This window comes from Indicator indicator, chromosome 2 (assembly GCF_027791375.1).
Source record: "Indicator indicator isolate 239-I01 chromosome 2, UM_Iind_1.1, whole genome shotgun sequence".
In the NCBI taxonomy this organism is placed as follows: domain Eukaryota; kingdom Metazoa; phylum Chordata; class Aves; order Piciformes; family Indicatoridae; genus Indicator; species Indicator indicator.
Window position 1 is genome coordinate 14,246,516 of NC_072011.1, and position 25,166 is coordinate 14,271,681.

At 42.2% G+C, this 25,166-nt stretch overlaps 1 protein-coding gene across 1 annotated transcript in view; it reads right to left on the reverse strand.

Annotated features, from left to right (window-relative positions):
• NHSL1 (NHS like 1) overlaps nucleotides 1-25,166 on the reverse strand; it is a 186,838-nt gene that overhangs the window by 28,197 nt on the left and 133,475 nt on the right. The window contains 2 exon segments of the mRNA XM_054393591.1: nucleotides 3,094-3,165; nucleotides 6,178-6,305. Of these exon segments, the coding sequence (XP_054249566.1) occupies nucleotides 3,094-3,165; nucleotides 6,178-6,305 (200 nt within the window).

Sequence of the window (25,166 nt, forward strand, 5' to 3'; positions counted from 1 at the left end):
TCTCTGGACACCTTCCAGCATGTCCATATCCCTCTTGTAATAGGGGCTCCAGAACTGGATGCAGTACTCCAGGTGGGGTCTCACCAGAGCTGAGTAGAGGTGGAGAATCACCTCCCTTGACCTGCTGGCCACACTTCTCTTGATGCAGCCCAGGATCTGGGCTGCAAGTGCACACTGACAGCTCATGTTGAGCTTCTCATCCACCAGCAACCCCAAGTCCCTCTCCTCAGGGCTGCTCTCCAGCCAGTCACTGCCCAGCCTGTATTTGTGCTTGGGACTGCCTTGACCCAGATGCAGGACCTTGCACTTGGTCTTGTTGAACCTCATGAGGTTGGCTTGTGCCCACCTCTCCAGCCTGTCCAGGTCCCTCTGGATGCCATCCCTTCCCTCCAGTGTGTCTGCTGCACCACACAGCTTGGTGTCATCAGCAAACTTGCTGAGGGCACACTCAAGGCCACTGTCCATGGCACCAACAAAGATGTTGAACAAGACTGGTCCCAGGAGTGAGCCCTGAGGGACTCCGCTTGTCACTGGCCTCCACTGGGACATGGAGCCATTGACAACCACTCTTTGGGTGCAGCCATCAAGCCAGTTCTTTATCCATCTTGTGGTCCACCCATCAAACCCATGTGTCACCAGTTTGGAGACCAGGATGTGGTGTGGGACAGTGTCGAAGGCTTTGCTCAGGTCCAGGAAAATGACATCAGTTGCTCTCCCCTCATCTATTAATGTTGTGACCTTGTCATAGAAGGCCACCAGATTTGTCAGGCAGGATTTGCCCTTGGTAAACCCATGCTGACTGTAAAGCCAAACTTGGTGGAATTTGCTTTTTTTAATGGATATTGGAAGAGGGAAAGGTGGGATGTAAAAGTAGCAGCCTAGGACCCTACAGTGTTTCCAGGAACACACAATTTTAGAGAGGAAAAGGCACAAACTTTTCAATGGGCGTTAAAAAGAGAAAAAATGTCCTACAAGCACCCTGTAGACAAGCTGTATGGCTCAGTAAGCCAGAGAATCTCCAGTGCTTTGCTGACATATTGTCCCCCAAGCCTACTTAGCTGCTGAGATACAACAAAGGAAGGATTTCACTGTCTTGTCACATTCATGCCATTTGAGAGGTCTCAGATGACAAGTGCATCTTCCAGCATGCTCTACCTAAATCCTGTTAGTTCTTCAATTTTTTATATATTCCAGAGGTTTATACTACACTGTTAGCTGCCCATCACTATTTGCCAGCATCTTCTTTCTTCTCCAGCCTTTTACTAGGTTTGACAGCTTCAAGTGCCCTTTCATCCAATGTAAGATGGAAAAAAAAAAAAAAGTAACAAAAAACCCCCACAACAAACACAAGCCCCAAATCTTTAAATTACTCTTTCCTGGTCAGTTGAGAATGTCACTCTGTGCTTGCTTCAGCCTGTGGGGTTTCACAATGTGTTATGGAACACTGACACATCATAAATTTACAAGAATTTACACTTAAGTTAAATTAGTCATGCCTTGCTTTATTTGGTGTCCTTCCAGACCAAGGTCTCCCAGTCTAATTCTCTCCAGTCTAATTCCCACAATTTTTGTAGAATATTCCCTTTTATTACTTCTACCCATAGATCTTCAGCTAGCTAACTAGCTAATTTTGCTATTCTACTAAATCCTTCACTTCATAACCTTCACTGTCTCAGTAAGGAAGGGATTTCTGTTTTGCTAGCAAAAAATTCTGACCATCAAGCAAGTTATGACCTTAGCCAGCACTACAGAAATGTTCCTTTCTTCTTTCTCTGCTACAATAGGTTTAAAAATACAAGAAGAGTTGAACTGCACCAGTTCAGAGCTCTTAAAAGCCCAGCTAGTATCTGCATTATGATAATGCCCAATCAGTAACACAGGTGAAACAAAAGCAGAGGATGCATACAATGGATACCTTCCCCTGAATATTTTCTCAGCATTGGAGTCCTCTTTCCCCAATTTCCCCAGTTGCTTTCTCAATGCATGTAAACTTTCCACATCCACAGCTCCCTCAGCAGTTACGCAGTGTATGTCATACATAAGAAATTACCTTCTTTGTTCAAAGAGTTTCTATGCTCATTTCCTTACGCTCTTGGCCTTTTATGATTTTAACTGCTGTTTCAACTCTGTGAACTGAGCAGTATTAAAAAAAAAAACAAAAACAACCAAAACCCAAACCAAACAAACACAAAAAACAACCCATGAGGTGGTATACATGTGCTGCTTACTGCTTACAAGAGCATCCCCCACTTACAAGTATCTCCAGTTCTGCTAGAGTCCACGCCTCAGGACTCTCAGGCATTCCCACCTCCAAACTGGAGTGCCTACTTGCTTCAACCTTTCTTAACATCTAGCAAAGTTTTGGATTAGACCTCCTCAAGTTCCTCAAAGCCAATACAGTTAATGCATCTGTTTTCACTCAAGGTACTAAGGAGCCTCTTGCACATATATTGAAGATAAAACTAGCAGTTTGCCTGAGTACAGTGGCAAATATCTAATTTTTCCCCCATGCATAAGCAAAATAAACGGTTTTGCACTCAAAAATTAAGAGCTTTTATCAAGTCAAAATTCATAAGCAAAATGGCAGGACCTGGAGAAACATACCATGAGATTTTGGCACTCAGACAATTTTACAGATGGAATAAAGACATGATACATACATGACTGGGAGCAAGTGCTCTCTGTAGTTCACATTTCATCATGTAAGAAAAATATATTACTCTAAATTAGTAAAGGTTCTCTTTGGCTAATTAAGAACAAATGAAGCAGCTATTTAAATGAAACACAGTGTTCATTGGGGAAGGGATTTTAAAGAAGGTAAATATTAATAGACAAAAAGGAATGAAAAAAATTCAGTGAACCAAGTAAACAGAAGATATGGGACTGCAGACAAGAAGGAATAATGAGTAACAATACAGGAAACAAACCTGGTGCAGCATTCTTCTGCTGACTAGCTAATTTTTAAAATCGAAAACAGAAGCAGGTAACAACTGAAGGCTGAGAGCAGGGTAAGATTGCATACAGGCTAAATGCTACAAATCACATCAAGCTGCATATATGGCAGCTGGATGGTCCCACTCATGGGCAAGGTACCTTGTTGTTCCAGGGAACCAAGTTACAGCAGGCGCTAATGCAAGATTGAGAGATGCAGTCTAACAGACTAGACTGTTAAGTGAGACAAAAAGAAACAAAGAGAATGAGTGGTAAAAAAGAAAGAAAAGAAAAAACCCCACAACACTACACACACAAAAGACAAATACATTTAATATACACAATGCATACATTTTAGAACTTAAGGGAAACCAGAGTTTGAAAGTGACATCTAAATTTATCTTGAACTTCAGCAATACTGAGGGACAGGAGTAGCTCCCAAGTTGTATTGCCAACAGTTGGTATGCAAGAGATGAAAAGAAGGACACTGGTCACAACACTAAGATGTAAAAATCCAGATAAACAATTTAATCTCCAACAAACTCAATTAGGATCAGTACTGCAGTGGAGCTTGGACTGTGATTCATTAATCTAACTTGTAAGAATCAATATAGTAGAGCAGTACTACTACTAGTACTACTACTTCTGAGAATTTAATTTTCTACCAGCTACCAGTCAGCTTTCTATGTTTTTTGTTTGCTTGTTTTTCAGTTGGGCTAACTGGAGTGCCTCTCCCTATAGGTTTTCCTTTCCAACAGCAACTGTTCTGCTTCTGCTTACCAAGACTCACATGGAAGAGTGTGCTTTGTGGCATGAGTATCACCACCCTCTGCTGACAGACACTCACCTCCACAAAACCTGAGAATGTCTGTGAACTGAGGTCTTCTGATGCCTCACTTAGTCATAGTTTCATACTGTCTCCAGTGTAGACAGACAAGTGGAATATCTGGCTACATTTTTTTTTTTTAAAAAGGCAGATCAAAAAGAGTGTGGAGGGATGGTTTCCATTGTGAATCTGCCATGCAGTTTTTCCCCAAGTTGGCAATTATGTCAACTTAGAAGCAAATTTCCAAACAGTAAACAGCTATTCATCCATCGATCTATCATTATTCAGTTGTTCTTGAATTTCAACTATTAGCTACTGGATGTACAGAATTTAAATGCCAGCCTCCTTTTCTTTGAATAGACAGCTACACTAAAAAGCTTTCATCTAGTGGTAAGGAATTCACATATTCAATCATGGGATTTTGGTGACCCCAGTTCCACACTGGTGCTAAAGAGCAATTCTGACAGCTGAAATATGACTTGCTCAAGGCGTAAAACTTACTAGAATTACTTGGCACTTTACCAGTGGGATTATAATTCAAATTCAGAGATCTGTTGTGCTAAGTGTTCGTTTTAAAATAAGAGCAAAATTTTAGGCAATTACAAAGAAAAGTGAATTAATCAAAGATATTGGTCAAAGGACACCACTAAGCACCCAGTTGTACAATATGAAGCAAGACTCATGCTACCTTCTACATGGGATTGATGCGTTTTTGAGCAGCAAATTAAGAGCAGCAGGGTGAAGATGAAAGGTCTGAGATAATCAGTAACATTCAAGACTGTTAATTTGACAGCTCTCTTTCTCCACAGCTCTGAATCATCCTTTCAGCTAAAACTATTTAAAGGAGATGATTCCAATTCAAAAAGTGAGTGCTATCCTATCTGTGAAATATAAGTAGTTGCACGATTTTTTTTTTTCCAGAATGCACAGAAATTGTTACTAACACATTATGTTAACATTCCAGAAAAACCTTAACCAAGGATGACAGACAGCTCTTAGGTCTCTAAAAGAACTCAGTCATGCCTATGTGCTCTCACTTGAATTGTTAAGAAAAAAAAGAGTGTATTTTTTTTAATGTGACACTAGTTTTACATGTAGCAGACGTTGTATGCAGCACAGTATTGGCTATGAGGAGTTGATAACCTATATCCATGAACATTTATGAAGTACATCAATAGCAACAATGTGCTAATACTTACCCCAGTGGAAGTTATAATTCCACTTGTTTCAATGAGGTTTTGCAAATTATCATTATAATTCACTCCACAGTACGAATGTGCTTTACATTCTCTGTTCACTGCCAGTAGATACCACACACAGCTAAACAAGATGCTCTAACATTTGCTGCCAATACACAGATAGAATGTAATCATCACCTGGATGAGAGACTGTACGTATTCCATGACACCCTTTATTATGTGATGAAAAGCTATAGAGGACAGAAAAAGCTGTGGAAAACAGTGTACCTCTTAAAGTGAGTTCTCAGGATTCACATACTTTGTATAGAGACATTTATTTGGTCTGTACTACAGACACACATATGGTTTAGTAATAATTCAAAGAAATTAAACTGCATTACAATCAAGAATATCTTCCCACTCTCTGAGCAACACTTGATTGTAGCAAAGTATTCTAGAATATCTATCTTGAAAATCCCAGAAGCTCCAAAATTTTAGCTTTGGACAGACAGACTCCAGTGCATCTTGCTAGTGACCTGCAACACCAAAGCTACCTTCTCCTTCAGAGCCCAGAGAGATAAAAAGGTTCAGGAAAGGACAGGGGAGCAAAATTAAGTTCTGTAATTGAAACATATATAAATTGATGTATATAACAACATGTCTTCGTATGTTCAACTGTCCCTTCTCTTCCTTTATTTGCTTAATTAATTTCTTGATTCTAAGCTAAGCATACCAGAGCTGAGATGTGGGCATATAAATATGAAAACCATGAAGCAAACTGAAAAAATACAGATGAGAAATCCTACTTAGTGTGCAATCTTTTATTCTTCTGGATATCTTTAGGGAAACAGCTGTGATGCAATATGCCAAACCTTTACCTAAAGAAACCTCCTAACTGCTTTTATTAGTAATTCAAAGTGTGCATGGGGTGCTGTTACAATGCAAGTACACTGATGGCTGGATAATAGCTTTTCCTGCTATTTAAATGTAAAGGTCTTCCTTTCAGAACATCACCAAACCCCTCCTGGCTTTCACACCTTTATTTTGCCACTTGAAACTTCACATGAATAGAATTAAGATTTTTAAGAGGCATTAAGTCAGATGACCTAATATCACTGTCATTCAAAGGAATATGCATGCTCATGATCTTCTAGAAATCCTAACTTATTTGAACAATATTATGGAAGCAACTAAACTGCACCGGGTACACACTCTTTCCAGCACTTTCCCTCTCACCATTACCTTTTGTTCAATTTCTTCATAATCGTCCTGATAGCTTCCACAGATCGCATTGGAAGATGAGGAGAAGGTGGGGCCTTGAGAGTAATACTGTGAGCTCCGGTAGCCATCCCGTCGCAGCTTGTCACACTCTGTCAAAAGACAGTGAAAGAGGAGATTAATTCATGACAGGGGCCATGACTGTTTACACTGGGTGTACAACACACTTACAAAAGTACAGAATACTCTTCTGAACACGTTTACCATGCATTAGCATCACGCATCTCAAGTGACAGAACCCAAAGCTGCATTTCTCCAATTTGTGTTTCCCCCTTCCCTCACATATATTACAGATACCAGCCCACACATAGCATACATACACATGGTTTTTGTTTAACCCAGGAGATGGCAAAAGCTTTGGAAAGAAGGAGGAAATAGATTTATTTCTTTGAGGCCTGGCTCAGTGTCTTGACAGATGGCAGCATCTTGCAGGATGGGAGATGGAAGCATGGGAGTAACATCAGGGGTCTCATTTGCCAGGCCGGTAGACACCCATTATGTGCCTTACACTTGAAATGATGATGTTGCTCACTACTAAAGTACCATCTGCTAAATAACTCTGGCACTGACCACTTGTCTTCCTGCCTGCAGAAGAGACCATTTCTTATGATTTTGGAGAGGTATGCAAATCAGAGTGACATCAAAATCTCATGTTGCTGCAGAGCACGTGTAGTTCAATAGTAAAGTTTTCAAAGTACAGAAAGAATTCAAGAGTGGACATGCATGCACACTCAAAATGGCCAAAATCCCAGCCAGTATCTCATCCCCCTCAGCCAAGTTTTCCACAATCACCTTCTTGCCTCCTAATTGATATTCAGTGTGATTGTGCTGAAGAATAACAGACGCCAGAGCATAAGGAAAAATTAAATGTTCAAGATGAAGCAAACTCATCAGCCCAGTCAAACTGTTAGCTTTACATTTCCACAGGCAAATATCTGATTCTGTTTAAAGATGAGGAAAGAAAAAAGAAAATTAAGTATTTGGTATATTTTTGTCTAAGGAACCAAAATTTCTGCACAATACACAAGGTGCTTTTATTATCACTTGCTGGAGAAAGACTTTCTGTGATTCCATCATCTGTCTCCCTATCCTGATCTTTTGAATACCTCTTAAATTGGAAAACATGGAATGTTTATACTGAGTGTAAGGGTTCTGAGAAGCTTTTGCCTGGCAAATTATTAAGTGGAGTTACAATTTGCAACTTCAACACACATTTCATCTGTTACACTCAGATGTCTTCAAGGCTGAGGGCTGGAGGACTTCACACTGATAGGTTAACTGACCTAGAGCAAGCACAGCTTGACCAGGATTTAGTCAGTGTGGGCTCCCTTGTTATCTGCACATGCACACTGCAGTTTGGCAGCTACACATTTCCAGAGCCAGACATACGTCCTGGCCTATCACATTTCTGTATGGGGTCAAGAAGGGCAGCATGGCACAAACCTGTTCACTTCTCTCTCCATTCAGGGACAAAGGGTGGCTAAGGTGGTCTTTGAGATCCAGGTCAACTGCTATACCTCAGGAGCAGAAAGTTGGTAACCCCGTTTATCTGTTTTGCACATGCGAGTACGCTGACACTGCACACATCTGGCAAACTGCTGCAGTTCAGAAGAAGGTGAAAAATGGCTGCAGGCAACCACAGTAAAACAAATTCCTCTATCGCCCTTCCAAATATAGCGCTGGATCCAGCCAGATCCAGCACATAACACTTACAAACGTGAGCACCCTGATGGGCTGTTTGTTGATTTGAGGTACAAATCAACAGGAGTAAGCAGGCTGCAGCAGAACAAGAGAGTCCAGAGACTTGCATCAGCTTGTAACGCGAGTTAAACACACTAAGCTGTCAACTCAGACACTGCCAAGTTTCACCTTCAGATCAGTCACTAATCACCACAAAAATAAGTATGAAGACAGCCTAAGGGGTACATAAGAATGCAGTGTATTTTTTTCCTCCTGTTCTTGGGATAAGGCCCCAGGGGTCCTGGCTGAGCATTTTTGTGACTATTCAACACCAGGCATCATTGTGTGCCCGTAGGGTGATGAGCTCTCATGGTAGACGCACCCTCTGATGTTAATCGCTTGACATTATTTATTCTCCTAACAAATGAGATGAAGGTGATGAATAGTGCACTTCATGAAGCCCAGAAAACCTCCAAACACTTAAGTCAATGCTAAAGGTCTCAAGTCCACCACAAATTCAGGTGGACCGAAACCAAAAACCTGGCAGTTTATCACACCCACAACCTCCATTTGCTGTCAATACACGATCCATGTAACATCAGAAGCTGCAGGAAGATAGCAACCTTTAAGAACTATGTTTTGTCTTTGAGTTGGAAAGAATGTAAACACCTTGTAACTGAAGAGAAAGACTAGGCAGAAATTGACTGGATGGATTGAGAAGCTTGTTTGTCAGTATTAACCTATTGTATGCTTTGCTTGGACCCGTGTCAGTGAAAGGAGAGCCAATTGGGGTGTGACAGCTCTGTATTAGAAAAGTGTGTAAGTTGACTAACACAGTAGGAGCTTTTGGCTTTGCTTATGCTTTGTGCTTTGCTTAGTTGCTGAGGCAATAAATGCTTTCACCTTTCACAATAAGAGCCTTCTCATCTTGTCTTCACCTGGAAACAACACACAGCCTATGAAAACTAGCACTACTGCCCTTATAAGAAGCTACTGCAACAACGCTGCTGAAGAAGCCAAGAGAATTGCAAGACAGCTGCCAGGTGAACAGGAAGGTGATTTGTCCCCCAGACCAGCTTTTCTTTTTATGTACTGTCACCTTACCTTTTGCAGTGCTACATGAAACACACTCTGTGAATGGCAACCAAGGCCAACTATCCTCAGTAGAGTTTTTAGGCAGGTATCTTTTACTTTACATTCATTACAACAGTCCACAAGCACACCACAAACTCAATCATTGTGTCTAATTGAAGCTACTCTTGCTGCCAAACTAAGGGCAGCAGTTTCTCTTTAAAAACTGCTCTAGCTGGAGGCACACACCTCTCTTCTCATCACTATCATTAAATGTGTGTATATAGTCTTCTGTAAGCAATTAGGCTTGCATTTTGCAGAGAAATGTTGGAGTTTACATAAAAATAACCTAAAAACTCTTACTCTAGGAAAGATTCCAGACATGCTTCTTTTTTCACAGAGAAGCAATACCTTGTCCTATCCCAACAGAGAGGAGGAGCACCATACACTGTTAGCGAAAATGTTCTTGCAGTTTTGCAGGTTATTTCAGAGACTGAAAGCTGACTGGGGAATAAAAGCATACAGCCAGTTCCAGTCATTAATAATTTTCAGTTTTAAGAACATGGCAACACATTAGTGCTTTTGTGAGCCAAGGCCACACACTCTTGGATTCAGCAGCAGAGCTGCCATTATCCACATTATCTAATATGCAAAACGGCCTTTCCAGATCTCTGCCTAAGAATCACCAGGGCAAACCTCAGGAGACGGCATCAGGCAGGACACAAATGCCTGTTCCTGAAGATGTGCCTGCCAGTTCAAATCTCCAGCACACCCTGCAAACTCAAAATCACATAATCTTAGAACAGTTCCAGTTCAAAAGAACCTTAAAGATCATGTACTTCTAACCTCCTTGCCACAGACAGGGACACTTTCCACTGCATCAAGTTGCTCAAAGCCCCATACAATCTGGCCATGAACACTTCCCTGTTTCAGTGCCTCACAGTAAAGAATTTCTTCCCTATACCTAATCTAAATGTACCATTTTCCAGTTTGAAATGGTTACCCTTTGTCTTATCACTACACCCCTGGTAAAGAGTCCTTCACCATGCTTCCTGTAGGCCTTCTTTAAGTACTAGAAGGCTGTGATAAGGTTTCCCCAGAGCTTTCTCCTCTCCAGGTGGAACAACCACAACTCTCTCAGCTTGTCCTCATAGGGGAGGTGCTCCAGCCCCCTGAGCATGTTTGTGGCCCTCCTCTAGACCCACTTGAGCAGGTCCATGTCTTACACTAGGCACTTCAGAGCTGGGCACACTACTCGAGGTGGGATCCCCGGCAAGTATCTGATCTGAAATACACAACAATATTATTGCATCCCTGATGAACCAGTTTTGTTTACGCAAACATTGACCATTTACCCTGGAAGACCAGGAAAGAGCCACTGCCTTGGCAGCTGCAATCAGTGGCTGAACAGGGCAGTTACAGCACGAAGGCTGCAACTACCTCCCCTCCACTTCCCAGTTGCTTCCAAGGATGAGTGTGCAGTGGTGCTGTCTGTCATCTGCTGCTCTGCAAGTGCTTTTCTGGCTAGATACAATCACAGATTAGCTCTTGTCCTTCTCCTGTACTGATGATACATTAAATTTCAAAATATCTTCTGTATCAGAATATTGTTAAAAATGGCTGTAGTCAGATTACATTACAACATCATTTATCCCCACTTATATCACACAAGTTAAAAATCTTCCGAGAGAAGGAAATTTTGTCTGAAGTTGAGTTTTACTATTCACAGGGAGGTTTTAGTTAAGCATGAAGAAAGTGCACGGGAAATGCGCTCAAAAACCTTTTGAAGGCCACCTCATAATTTCTACAGTTATTAGAAAAGGACAGATCTAATTTTCAGGACACACAAGACAGAAGTCAATGCATTAAAGCTGTCCTACAATACATCAAACCATCCACATTTCCCCCTGGGACTGCACTGCCACTGGCTTTACTAAATCCTGGCATCAGACAGGCATGCTGGGGACATGCTTCTCACTGACAACAGGCATCTGCATCACCCCCTTCTCTGTTCACTTCCCTCCCACTAAAAAAGCAGGGGAATGAGCAGGTACCAGCAGCACCATGCTGAGAGCAACGGCTCAAATGAGCCAATCGTGATTCTTCATCAGAGTTCTGAGCCACAGGCACTGGATTCAGTGCTGCTGTGAATAACTGACCTCTCCATGTAAAGCCTTCACGGCTCTGTGACAGCCAGTGAGACCAAGTGTATGAAAATACCTTCAAGCCTCTCAGCCCAGATTTTCTCTCCACTTTATATGAGGAACTAGCACATAATTGCATTTGGCCCTGGGCTGGTAATGCAGTTGCAAGTCTCACACGCAGAGGCGATTTACTGCTTTTCCAACAATTCAAAACCACATTCTTACATGATAACTTGAGCCACAAATCACCAGAGTGAACAGAAGGCACAGCACTGATACCTCAGTAATTCGTCTGACATGGTATTACTGTGGAAAACCAGGATTAACATTTACCTTGTCTGCTTAGTTAGACCTACACAGCACATTGCTCCGAGCTAGAAGGAAGGCTGGGTTTGATGGCAGAGGCTGGATGTGTTGGCTCTTCTCCTCTCCTTTAACCAGCTTTAGTAAGACTTCAATCCTGCTGAGCTTCCTACCACTAAAACTAGCTGCAATGTCTTAGAAATTTATGTGAACGAAAATGCATCATCCTGCCAGCAGCAGAAGAGGTTAGGGGTAGATGGATTCATGGTAATTTTCACAAGTTTTCCCTTTTCAGAATTTATTTTTATTTTATCATAAATAAATTGTGCAACACAAAGTGTCATTCTTCACAAGCTTCTTCATGAAGCTATGCTTGTGCCTGCCAGGGTCAAGGCACCCCACACTGCCATGGCTGCAGGGAGAACAGCTCCAGGGGCTGGTTTTCAAGGCTGGACCCTATCTGAGCCTGGGACATCTCTGCAAGGTGCAGCCTCAGCAGCAGTTCAGAGCCATAGCTTCCTGCTACCACTCTGGACCAGTCTTCCAGGCCTCAGGGCTGAAGTACAGCCATCACTCAGTAAATTAGCCCTAATAAGATTACTTGTATAAGCAAACACTGCTCATGTGACTGTTGCAGGATCAGGTCATAAGCTCTGTAGTTGTCTATATCCACACACAAACACTCAGACACACTCTTGTACACAGATTAAAGAGTTCAATATTAAAAAAATAATCATCCACTTTCCTGTGTTTCTAATTATTTATGAGTCACCAGTAAAGCACTAGCTAAAGAATTAAGCTACCATAATATTTACAAGTATAAACTTGGAAACTTGTCATTGAGGTTATTCGGACATCTAAACAGCTCTGAGTTCCTTGGCATCACTATCCATCTCACTGGATTGGTCAAGTAACCAAAGACAGAAAGATAATGACAAGAACCATCTGAATTTGCCTCATATCACAGAATCATAGAATCAAGCAGGTTGGAAGAGACCTCCAAGCTCATCAAGACCAACCGATCACCCAACCCTAACTTATCAATTAGACCATGGCACTAACTGCCTCATCCAGTCTTTTCACAAACACCTCCAGGGACGTCGACTCCACCACCTCCCTGGGCAGCACATTCCAATGGCAAATCTCTCTCTCTGTGAAGAACTTCTTTCTAAGATCAAGCCTCAACTTGCCCCTGTGCATCTTCAGACTGTGTCCTCTTGTCCTGTCCCTGGTTGCCTGGGAAAAGAGACCAACTCCCACGTGGCTACAACCACCCTTTGGGTAGTTGTAGACAGCAATGAGGCCCGCCCTGAGCCTCCTCTTCTCCAGGCTAAACAGTCCCAGCTCCCTCAGCCTCTCCTCATAGGACTTGTGCTCCAGACCCCTCACCACCCTTGCCGCCCTTCTCTGGACACGTCTGAGCAACTCAACATCTTTCTTGAACTGAGGGGCCCAGAACTGGACACAGTACTCAAGGTGTGGCCTCACCAGTGCTGAGTACAGGGGCAGAATGACTTCCCTGCTCCTGCACTTGAAACTTGAGACTAATTGCTGAAACTCAAAGTGAAAAAATGTCAGTCAGGTAAGGGGCAGCCTCCCAGAGGAGAAGACATGCTGCCCACTTGGCAGAGCTGCCCAAAGCCACCGTGGCAGAGAATGCCCAGCACAGAAAGAAAGGGGAAAGACCTGCACATGCCTTGCTTGCCTTTGCACCATCCCCTGTTGTCTCCTTGTCAGCAAGAAGGGACAAGCGATGAGCTGGCAGCTGCAGCTGCGTGCTTGAAGAATTATCTCAGCTAAAGTCAGGGTGAGTTTTTGGCAGAGGCTTTCATGCTGTAACTTGTATTTTGTAGAAAGGGATTCCCCCACCCCCCCTTTTTTTTCCTGATACTACAGAGGCTATTAACTTCAAGAGTGAGCTAAACTGTCAACTACAGACATAAATCTGCTGACTAGAAAATTAAAACACATTTACCCATTCACTGCACATATCACTGGAAAACTGCTCTACTCCCTGAGGTCAGAAATCTTTTTTTTTCCCCTCCTGTCTTCAAACATTGTAGTCAGTCCCTTCTTCCATAAATACCCACAAATCACATTCCTCCCTAAGTCACAACCACAAACACTGTCTTAAAAGTAGCTCTTCAACATTTCACCTAAACCCAAACAGACTATAGTACAACACACATTTGTCTTGTAAAAGAAAACTTTGAAAAAGGGATGACCCATTACTTTATAGGTCACATCGGAGTTGAATAATCAAAACGTGCACAACATTCATGCATTTTCTTTTGAAAGAACCTTCTGTTTCAAAGCTGATAAATAACTGTATAGCATTTTAATTTACCTCATGCATATTTTAAATTTGTTTGTCCAGCTGAACTAAGACAACTACGACCTATGGGCTTGTGACAGACAGGTGCACATCTGGGTTGAAGCAATCTCAAGCACCAGTATAAGCTAGGCAGTGACTGGTTTGAGAGCAGCCCTGAAGAAAAGGACTTGGGGGGTGCTGGTGGATGAGAAGCTCAACATGAACCACCTGTGGGTACTTGCAGCCCAGAAAGCCAACTGTATCCTGGATTGCATCAAGAGAAGCATAGCCAGCAGGTCAAGAGAGGTGTTTCTCCCCCTCTACTCTGGTGAGACCCCACCTGGCATACTGTGTCCAGTTGTGGAACCCCTATTACAAGAAAGATACGGATGTGCTGGAATGTGTCCAGAAGGGTCATGAGAACGATCAGAGGGCTGGAGCACCTCTCCTATGAGGACAGGGCTGAGAGAGTTGGGGTTCAGTTTGGAGAACAGAAGGCTCTGAGGAGACCTTATTGTGGCCTTCCACTATCTGAAAGGACCCTACAAGAAAGCTGGTGACGGACTTTTTAGGGTATTAGGTAGTGAGAGGACTAGGAGGAATGGATCCAAGATAGAGGAAGGGAGATTTAGATTAGACATTAGGAAGAAGTTCTTCACCATAAGAGTAGTGAGACACTGGAACAGGCTGCCAGGGAGGTGGTGGAAGCCCCATCTGTGGATGTTTGTAATGCCAGGCTGGATGTGGCTCTGGGCAACCTGATCCAGTGGAGGGTGTCCCTGCCCATGGCTGAGGGGTTGGAACTAGATGATCCGTGGGGTCCTTCCAACCCAGACAATTCTGTGATTCTGTGGGTGTCAGAAGACCTGGAATTCCCTACCAGGCATTGTTTCATCCAAGCAAATCACTTTGGGCTAAATTCAGTCAGGAACTTACATCTGCAGAGAAAAACAACACGATCGATGTATGTGCCTCCTAAATTAAGGGTTCAAGCAGGTATGTACAATTTGCCTGCAGCACACAAGTATAGAGTGAAGCATCTTAGGACAAAACCAACTAAGGAAGAACCTGGGGTGCCTCAACTCTTGCCCTTCCCTCACCAGTAATGACCAATGCTTGGTCCAGTGCCGTGGGCATCTCTTCTCATGAGGAGCAGGAGAATTGTAACACCTTTAGGTCTGAGGATGATTAAAATCTTTAAGAACAGGCTAAATCTCCAACTTCCTAAGAGTCTTCTCTGAACGTTAAACAAAAGGATTGTCACCTGAAACGTAACAGTCAGAGGTATATTTGTCTGGTACTGGTTCCATTGGTGTACACCTAGATGTGCTCTGAGCACACCTACCAAAGTGGGACTAAATTGGGTGCAGCTGCCTCTCTGTCTGCTTGCAGTGCTGTAGCCTGCTGTTAACCCTACTATAAAACCAGGGTTAACTCCGGATTACACAGTTAACTAGGAATTTCAGGGAGGTAACTTTTCAAGATAAAGAGCTTGTTGACAATTACTCTGCCTGGGACCATAATTAAAATAGACACCCTAGTTCAAAGGTCTCTCTGGTTAGTAAAGCTAACTAAAACTATTGCCTTTCACTCTGTGCCTCTTTGTGAGGCGCTCATTTGGAAACTGGGGATAAGGAATGCACAGGTCTCTGCATGTGGATGAAACAAGCTGTATAAAAGCAGAGCTGAACAAAGGCAATCTTGTTGTTTTCAACAAATATCTCATGTTAATTGTGACTTAAAAAAAAATAAAAGCAACTCAATTTAATTCCAGTGAAGCATCTATTTTTGTCCCTGGATCTAAACATGAGGCAGACAGAGGCAAGCTGTTACTTTACACTCCTCCCAAAAATTCATTCAGCCTGGATCAAATCCCATTTCCTTTAAATGTATAAATCCCCATATCATCTGCAGAACTTAAATATCACAGACAGTACTTCTATGTCAAAGCTTTAAAATATGTTGCAAAGCCACAGCAAGGATGCACTTGTGTAACAACTGAAGTGTAACCAACACTGACTGCAAAGCAAGTTCATGAACTTCAGCTGTGATATATCCAGTGCACTATTTTGTTCAGACTTCTGGTTTGATGGGTCAGGAATTTCAACAGATGTAATACCCATAGCAACCCAGCTGAAAAAACCCTTTCTGCTCAACAGTTGGATCTAGATACTCTCCATAGTACCTGTCTTTGCCAGGACAGATACCTTCCGTATTATTCCCCTCTCCCTAAAATGAATTTTATATTGCTATTTCTAGATCTTTATTTTTATCAGTATGTATAGAAAAGGATAAGACAAGCCCAGAGATGATAAACATTGGTACCCAATACATTTCTTCCACAACGCAAGTGCCATACGAAGTGTCAAGTTTTTAACCCACCAACAAAACTTAAATCATTTACTGCATGGCATTCTTATCTGATGAGGAACAAGAAAGCTCTTTCAGACTTTTTTAAAGACTGTTCCCTCTCTTGAATAAGCAGCCAAGCCCAACCACACAAATAGCTTCTAATGACAGATGTTGTGAGGAGTTTCCCAGAAACAAGTATGTCCATAGGAGGAAGGTAACCTTAACAGAGGGCTGTTTGACTCTGTGATGGAGAAGTCTGCTGAATGGCTTCTTCAAGAAGTCTTACTGAGAGCAATCAAATGGGTTTAATGTTAGGTCTATTTCCCCCAGCGCATGAGTGCACACACTCTCCTTGGGAAGGATGTCCTGACATGGAAACTGCAGGCCCAGTCAGGCTGGGAAACCCACCCTTCCAGATCAGCATCTCCAAGATACCTCAGGGCTTCAATAACACCATGATGGGGGCATGAAAGTGCAACACTAAAGTAAAGCACGTATGCAGTTAATTTATTTTCAAGGGCCCAAATCAGATGCAAGTCTTTAAGAAGGACCCAAACTAAAAGGAACTCTGCGCTGTGAAAATATCTTTAACAAGGCTAAGTCAATGCAAACACACTGATAATTCCTTTTTCTTTTCTTGAAGCTTTTAAGAAACAAGTACATTTAATCCCATTCACAATTCTCCAGATAATCGGTATGATTTAGTCATATAGAAAGCCCTTCTAATGGCACCAAAATGAAATGCCATTGCAAATTACATTGTTTTTCTGGAGTTAATTTAAATTTCTGCCAAGTGTGTTATACCACCACATTTAGTGGTGACAAGATGTCTTAACAGTTTCCGTTCTTCCTTTTGCATGTTTGATGCTAGCATTAAAATCACCCTCCCTGCTTTTTCTCTGGCATTTTAATGGACATTTGTTGTTTCTTAGACAACTGAACACAGCTAATACAAAAATATGAAGGGAGTTTTTTTTCTCCTAGGACAATTACTGTTAAAACTAAACCTGTCTAAAGTGCTGCAAGCAAGCATGTATAACACCCCAGTCCAGGCGAGGAAGGAGAAATAAAAGCAAACAAGGAAATAATCTAAATCCTGATATTCCTTGTGATGGAAGTTGCTTTACCTAGCACTGAAACAGGTACACCACAGATAGTAACAGTTCAAATTTCTTCTCTCCACTAAAGGCACAGATCTGAAATGGGGTGAGATTTGATAATCTTCCAGCTAAATCTTTCTACTGATTCTGACTTCTATAAAAAACATTAAGAAAACACATTAATCTGGTTTAAGGGAAAAAAAATCATTAGTATTATTCTGAAACAGATTTTCATCTTCTTTCAAGCCTTTCACTGGAATTACTTTCACTTACGTATTTCTTCCAATCAATCTATATATAACCACCCTTTTTTTTTTTTACACTAAGCACTGCACTATAACACTAAACCTAAAAATAGAGAACCTAAATGCTTCCAAGTAGCTGAATTTTTCAGCACAAGAGCAGCTTTCAAACATGAGCAGTGTAGACTCATGTTCAAATTCTGTTTAGTTTTATTTGAATATTTGCTTTTTTCAACTTCCTTATTAGAAAGGGCAGTTATGGAGCTTGGTCAACACAATCAACAGCTGTACTGTGAATTAATTCAGGAACCATAAAAAGGGCAGGACATATGGGCAGAGCCTCTGGTACTAACTTGACTAGTGAAACTAAAACAATAGGAAATCAACTGATTTCTGTTTTTCTGATTTTACAGCTCCAAGGCCCTTCCTGGACTTCAACAGTCTTTTACTTCACTAAGGTTTCCAGTTGGTAGGGAGCCCACATCTTGACATCTCTCTGAACGTGAACCAGACCTATTATCAATATGAAGCGTTTGCCTCCTATTCTGCAGCTCTTTAATGAAACGTAAGATTATTTTAAGTCCATAATCTTCTCAGAAGGATTATTGACTAGTAGGGCTGACCCTAATATTGCTCATCTGAACAGTGATCTGGCAGATGCACTGAGAAAACAAAGGCTAAAGACATACCTGTCTGGAGGGTCTTGCAGCGAGACATAATAGAGGCTTTATGAGTAACTACTCAAATCCGGTTTTATTTGACAATGCTAACCAGATGTCTTCTAGAAAACAAATCAAGGGTTTCAATCACTGCTGCTTAAATACATTCCTTGAATTTGACCAACAAAGCTAAACAGAAGCTATAGTCAGCCAAATCCAGCTCTTCTGAAGATGAGATAATAAATGAATCATCGCAGACACTGGAACAAGGAGCCCTATATTATGTACACAGCTTGAATCAACACAGTTACCCTGGGGAGGGGGTGGGAGGGGAAAGGCACAAAGTACAGTTGTGCAGGAAGTCTCCACAGTTACAGTCTGAAATGGAGTGTGAAAGTCAGCAGAGGGACTGTTCCCACTATTTACAGCTACCTGACACTTTGTAACCGGCTGAAAAGAACAGCCAGCAGGGCCAGCAACCAGCAGCATGACAATAACCACTCCTCTGCAACTTGATCTGCTCAGAGAGAACATCAACGATATAGAGCTGGCCACCTCCTGACAGCCTGGTATCATTTCAGTCTGGCTGTGTTTGCCCTTTAACATTGACACAGTTATTTCATCTCTTCCCCCCTTTAAAACTGTCATCTCCCACCTCATGGACAGGTGATGACACACAACAGGGAAGCTTGTCCTACCTCATTTTTTAATTTTTTTTTTTTTTAATTGAAAGTGCTAACTGCAGAAAACGGAAGATAACTGTCCCTTGGAACTCCAGCTATGTATGTCCTGCTCTGGCTCCCATCTCTACAACTGACTTATACCCACATTTGAGGGAGAAGAGAGGACAGTTCGAAAAAATCCAGAAGCAAAGAGTGTTCAGCTGCTTTACAGGATTTTTATTTTTTTCCTGTTTTGATTTTTTTTCTCTGTTCCCTCACTTCATCATAGTTTGCAAGATTATCTGAGACCAGTGCATTCCAGATAACTTTAGGCTTTCCTTTTAGGACATTAGACCTCCACCTGTGAACATGTTGCTAACACTGCAAACCTGTCCAGAAGGTAGAGAGGCATACTTAAGAGATACACCGCAAGCAGTTAAGCAAAGCAGTCATAGAATCATAGAATTGTTAGGGTTGGAAGGGACCTCAAGGATCATCTAGTTCCAACACCCCTCCATGGGCAGGGACACCTCACACTAGATCAGGTTGCTCAGAGCCACATCCAGCCTGGCCTTATAAACCTCCAGGGATGAGGCTTCTACCACCTCCCTGGACAACATGTTCCAGTGTCTCAACACCCTCATGGGGAAGAATTTCTTCCTAACATCCAGTCTGAATCCACTCATTTCTATTTTTGCTCCATTGCCCCTAGTCTTATCATTACCTGACACCCTAAAAAGTTCATCACCAGCTTTCCTGCCAGCCCCCTTCAGAAGGCCACAATAAGGTCTCCTCAGAGCCTTCTCTCCTCCAGACTGAATAGCCCCAACTTTCTCAGTCTGTCTTCATGAGAGAGGTGCTCCAACCCTCTGATCATCCTCATGGCCCTTCTCTGAACACGTTCCAGCACCTTCATATCCTTCCTGTAATAGGGGTTCCAGAACTGGATGCAGTACTCCAGGTGGGGTCTCATCAGAGTGCAGTAGAGGGGGAGAATCACCTCCCTCATCCTGCTGGCCACACTTCTCTTGATGCAGCCCAGGATATGATTGGCTTTCTGGGCTGCAAGTGCACACAGGTGGCTCATGTTCTCAAGCCAGTCACTGCCCAGCCTATATTGGTGTTGGGATTGTCCCAACCCAGATGCACAACCTTGCATTTGGTTGAACCTCATGAACCCACCTCTACAGCCTGTCAAGGTCCCTCTGGATGGATCCCTTCTCTCCAGCATGTCTGCTGCACCACACAGCTTGGTGTCATCAGCAAACTTGCTGAGGGTGCACTCAATGCCTTTGTCCATGTTGCGAACAAAGATGTTGAACAAGACTGGTCCCAGTACTGATCCCTGAGGGACTCCACTTGTCACTGGCCTCCACTTGGACATGGAGCCATTGACAGCCACTCTTTGGGTGCGGCCATCAAGCCAGTTCTTTACCCACTGAATGGTACATCCATCAAACCCAGACTTCACCAGCCTGGAGACCAGGACATCGTGCAGGACAGCGTCGAAGGCTTTGCTCAGGTCCAGGTCAATGACGTCAGTTGCTTGGCCTTCACCTATTCATGTAGTGACCTTGTCATAGAAGGCCACCAGGTTTGTCAGGCAGGACTTGCCCTTGGTGAAGCCAAGGGCAGCAGTGCTACAACAGTGCTGTCTCCTCCCCACCTTTGTACTTCGTGCCTCACTGCTTGTCATTTTTAGATTATAACACAATTATTAAAATGACGGTTAGTCTCAGTTTACTTTTCTTATTCTTTGCATCATTATTTACATCACTGCTATATATTACTGCTCTTTTATCCCAACTGAAGATCACTCAACTTTAGGGACTTCTGCAGACAACGGTCCTTTAAACAAGATGTGCTTGTTTAACAGTCTTTTCCCAACAACACAGAAGTGAGGGAAAGTAGCACACACACACACACAAAAAACCCCTCTGGGTTGAGGTAAAAAATGGAGATAAGAATTTAATATAAAAGAGACAACATAATGCACAATTACCTTAGTCTACTTGCAGAAAAAGCACAGAAGAAAGCAGCAGCAAGCAGTGAACTAAAAACTCGAGGCAGGGAGCTACTCCCCCATCCCTCTCTGTCCAGCTGCCATTCCAGTGGAAGAGACCCAACACCCAAAAACCAAGTACCCAAAAGCAGCAACCAGAACAGGAAGCCTCCCATGTTACAATCTGAACTTCAAGCTCCATAATACTTTGCTCCAGCCAGCACTGTTTTTGTGAAGCTGGCATGAGGCAGGATGGTATGAACAGCAGCAGACTAAAACTCAACCAATGACACATGACCATGCTGCAGAACAAGCCAGAACTACCAATGCACCACGTCAGGAACAGGGGCTGTTTTATAGTGCTTCCCTCAATTCTGGTTGAACACTCACTCAAGCTCTTGGTCTCATGGACTAAAAAAATCTGTAGGAAACACAGCAGTATACAACACTTGCCCCTTTAGCACAGATAGTGGTTTGCTTTGAAACATAAAAAAACAACCAACCAACAATGCCACTCTGAACAACACTAAACACAGAGCTCTGCTACCGTCCAGACTGTCAGAGCTGATCCAGCCACTCAGTAGGTATCGGCAACGTTATACTAAACAAGACAAGCAACTCCTTCTGCCTTGGAGCAGAGCATACAGTGCAAGGGCATAGGATTGACTTGAGGATCCTGACCCTACACAGGGCTCCAGTTCTTCCTTCCCATACGTCATCTTCATCTCCTATTTTCACAACTCCCTAGAAGGAAACAGTGATATGGAGCACAGAGTCACACAAGCCTCCTCAAGAGTGACTATTGGTTTGTTTCTATCAGAATGCCTGCATGCTGCACCTTCCATGAGGTGACCATGAAAATTTAAGGAAGAAATCACTTAAGGCAGACTCTCAGGAAAGGCCAGTTAAGAGTAGCTTGGCCCTGAGGGAAGGAAACAGGATCTTTGGATGGCAAGTGTCACCCCACCTGCTTCACCAGGCACTCCAAAGTCCTAGTTCCTTTTGCAAAAGAAAGGACAGACAGTTTTATCTAATGTAAGCAAAAACTTTAAAAAAAAAAAACAAAACAATCACCACAACCCATCTGCATTACTTTGAACTGCATCACTTTCTAAACATTTAAATCGTACTGCAATGGTATCATGACTATGAAGTGCAGCTCAATTTGTTGTTCTGCTCCAGCCATCAGATTAAGCACTAAAGTGTTTAACATAGTAATGAAGCCTGGGTTAAACACCACAAGCCACTGATTTCAGTCAATGACATCTTTAAATATATTAATATAAGTTACATAAAGCCCCTATAGTTCTTAAGAACACATATTGTAAATGACAAATTTTGCAGCTCCCAGAGGCTTAGTTCTAAAATTTGGATTACTGGACCACACTGGTTTTTTAAAACTTCAGGTAGCACTGGAGCACCGGCATGCCTAAGGAAGAATAAACAGCTTTACATCAGTTACTAACAACTTTGAATGCAAGATCTTTTGATGCAGCCCAGGAGGCCAATCACATCCTAGGCTGCATCAAAAGATGCGTTGCCAGCAGATCCAGAGAGGTGATTCTGCCACTTTGCTCTGGTGAGACCTCACCTGGAGTACTGTGTGCAGATCTGGAGCCCTCAATATAGGCAGGACATGGACCTGATGGAGAGGGTCCAGAGGATAGCCACCAAAATGATCAGGGGCTTGGAGCACCTCTGCTATGAAGACAGGCTGAGGGAGCTGGGGTTGTTCAGCCTGGAGGAGGCTCTGAGGAGACCTAATAGCAGCCTTCCAGTACCTGAAGGGGGCTACAGAAAGGATGGGGAGAGACTGTTTACAACAGCCTGCAGTGACAGGACAAGGGGCAATGGCCTCAAACTAGACAAGAGCAGATTTAGATTGGATATCAGGAAGAAGTTCTTCACTATGAGGGTGGTAGAACACTGAAACAGGTTGCCCAGGGAGGTGGTTGAAGCCCCTTCTTCCCTGGAGATATTCAAGGTGAGGCTTGACAAGACCCTGGGCAACCTGATCTAGTTGAGGATGTCCCTGGTGACTGTGGGGAGGGTTGGACTAGATGACCTTTGGAGGTCCCTTCCAGCCTGGACCATTCTATGACTCTATCTCTTTGAATCTCAAATCTCATCTCAAATTTGAATGCAAGATGCCCTCTTTTTCTGGTCAGGCATTGACATAGACTGCTCATGGAAGTAGTGGAGTTACCATCCCTGGAGGTGTTCAAAAAACCTGTAGACATGGCATGTCAGGACGTGGCTTAATGGCCATGGTGGTGTTAGGTCAGCAGCTGACTCAAGCTTCAATGTCTTTTCCAACTGAAACCATACTATCTCACCATTTACAAAGCAGTTTCATAGAGCTAAGCAGAGTATTTCTCTGATTTCAAAAGGGTCAAAGGTCATAGCTATAACAATCTAAAAAGTCTCCCCATGCAACATCTACTATCACATGCTGCATCCACCACCACCGTGATAAGCAGAAGACATTTCAATATGCATTCATTTCTTTCTATGGAAAGTAAAATAATAAACCACAAAAGGAAAAAACTCTTCCTCTTCCTAACACAACATTGTTCTTCCTATAAAAGAATGCAGACCTTGCAGAGATCACCAGGCAGAATACTTGTTTCTCTCAAAACAGGTTAAACATCATACATTTTAAGATCTCTACTCTTAACTTTTTATTTTTAAACCAAGCAGTGATGATAGCTTTTCTGCCCTTTAAGTAGTGCTTAGAAGTTTATTCTAGACAAAAGACTGCTTCCTATCTACTTCACTATGTTTTTTCTAGTAAGACCCACTCTGTCAAACATTTGCTGTTAAAATTGTACCAGAATAAATAGGTTTGACCTTGCATTGTCTTAAAAGCTAGACAGGATTTTGTCTGGTCAATATTAGATAGGTGAGAACACCTTGACACAAAGCTATCTCTTCCTTCACAATCTCCTCTAAAAGTAGGATTAAGTATACATAGACAATTTCTGAGTAGTATTTATCTTAGTTATTCTTAAAAATCTCCAATGATTTCATAGCCCCAAAAATTTAATTTCAGTGCTTCAGTACCTTTACCACAGGGAAGTTTCCTCTATTATCAGACCTAAGTACTTCTATGCTGCTGTGCATGTTCACTACTTCATTTCTGACTTACCACAAAGAAAAAAATTAATTTCACTTTTGTTCCATTCCATGCAGAGAGATTCGTAACAGGGGAATTCATCCTACTGTTTCCTTTACAGAGCACAATGCACCTTGTAATCCAACAGTGTTTTTATTCTCTACCACTCAGTGTTTTATTCTCTCTATTTTGGGTCACATACAGCCATTCTTCTGTCCAACACCTTGCCTCAACCAACGAATTAGAGACATCAAGATATCAAACTGCAAGCTTCATTATGACACCAAGAAACGCAGAATTAAAGTTCCCCTATCTATAGCATAGATAAACCCTTCGAGGTTTCTCTATGCTATAATCACATGGCACTGAATTTGCCTCCTACCCATTAAGAAGCTTTGGAAAACTCTTTTCTCAAGCAGCAGGCAGAAAAGCAGTTTGGCAGTTGTCACGATTTCAACAGCACTTTTATACTGAATGAAGTTCAGCTCTGACTACAAAACTTTTAACCCAATCCTCCAACTGTGAACAAAAGCACTGTTATCTGCTTGACTTGAAAGTTCTGACTGAAGCAGCAACAGAGTAAAACTGATAAAAAACTTTACCCAGTGCCTCTTTTACTACTCAGAGACTCTACAGGCAAGAACGAAATTACTGAAAATATTGAAATTCATGCTGTAGGTACTCAGGACAGCTACAGGGCACAATAAGGAGTTACTACTCTTAGGGAATAAATACAGCCTGGGGAAATAAATAAATAAATAGCAGAGTTCTGATGACTAAGGTCAGCAGACTGAGGTCTGGTGAAGGCAGCACAGCTTCTTCTATTACTACCCTGAAAGCAGAAAACTGAAATTCAATTCATTACCAAGGAGACCTACAGCATGGGCACAAGCCAGATTATTTAACACAAATGGATAAGTTGTAGTAGTACTGAACAGCTTTTGTTTAATAAAGAGCAGCAGCTCTGGGAAAAAAATCCCAGCAATTCAAAATAGCTTTAGATGTGCAAGCTGGGGGAAGCTATGTATATTACTTAAGTTTCACACAAATATATTAGCCATAAATTTATTGAAATAAAAGATGGATGTCCAGTCAATGCATTTCTGACAAAACATAAGACAAAATTAGAGCAGTGTTTTAGCCTGTGCAGTCTTCTTTGGTAGTCCCAAACAACAGAAAAACAGAAAGGTAGCTGAAGTTTACAATAAACTAACGACAAGCTGTGTTCTTTTTAATCTAAAGCAAGCAAATACCTTTCTTCTGTGAAGAACTGGTAAATGTGCCTTCAAGGAAACAATAAGCATTTCAA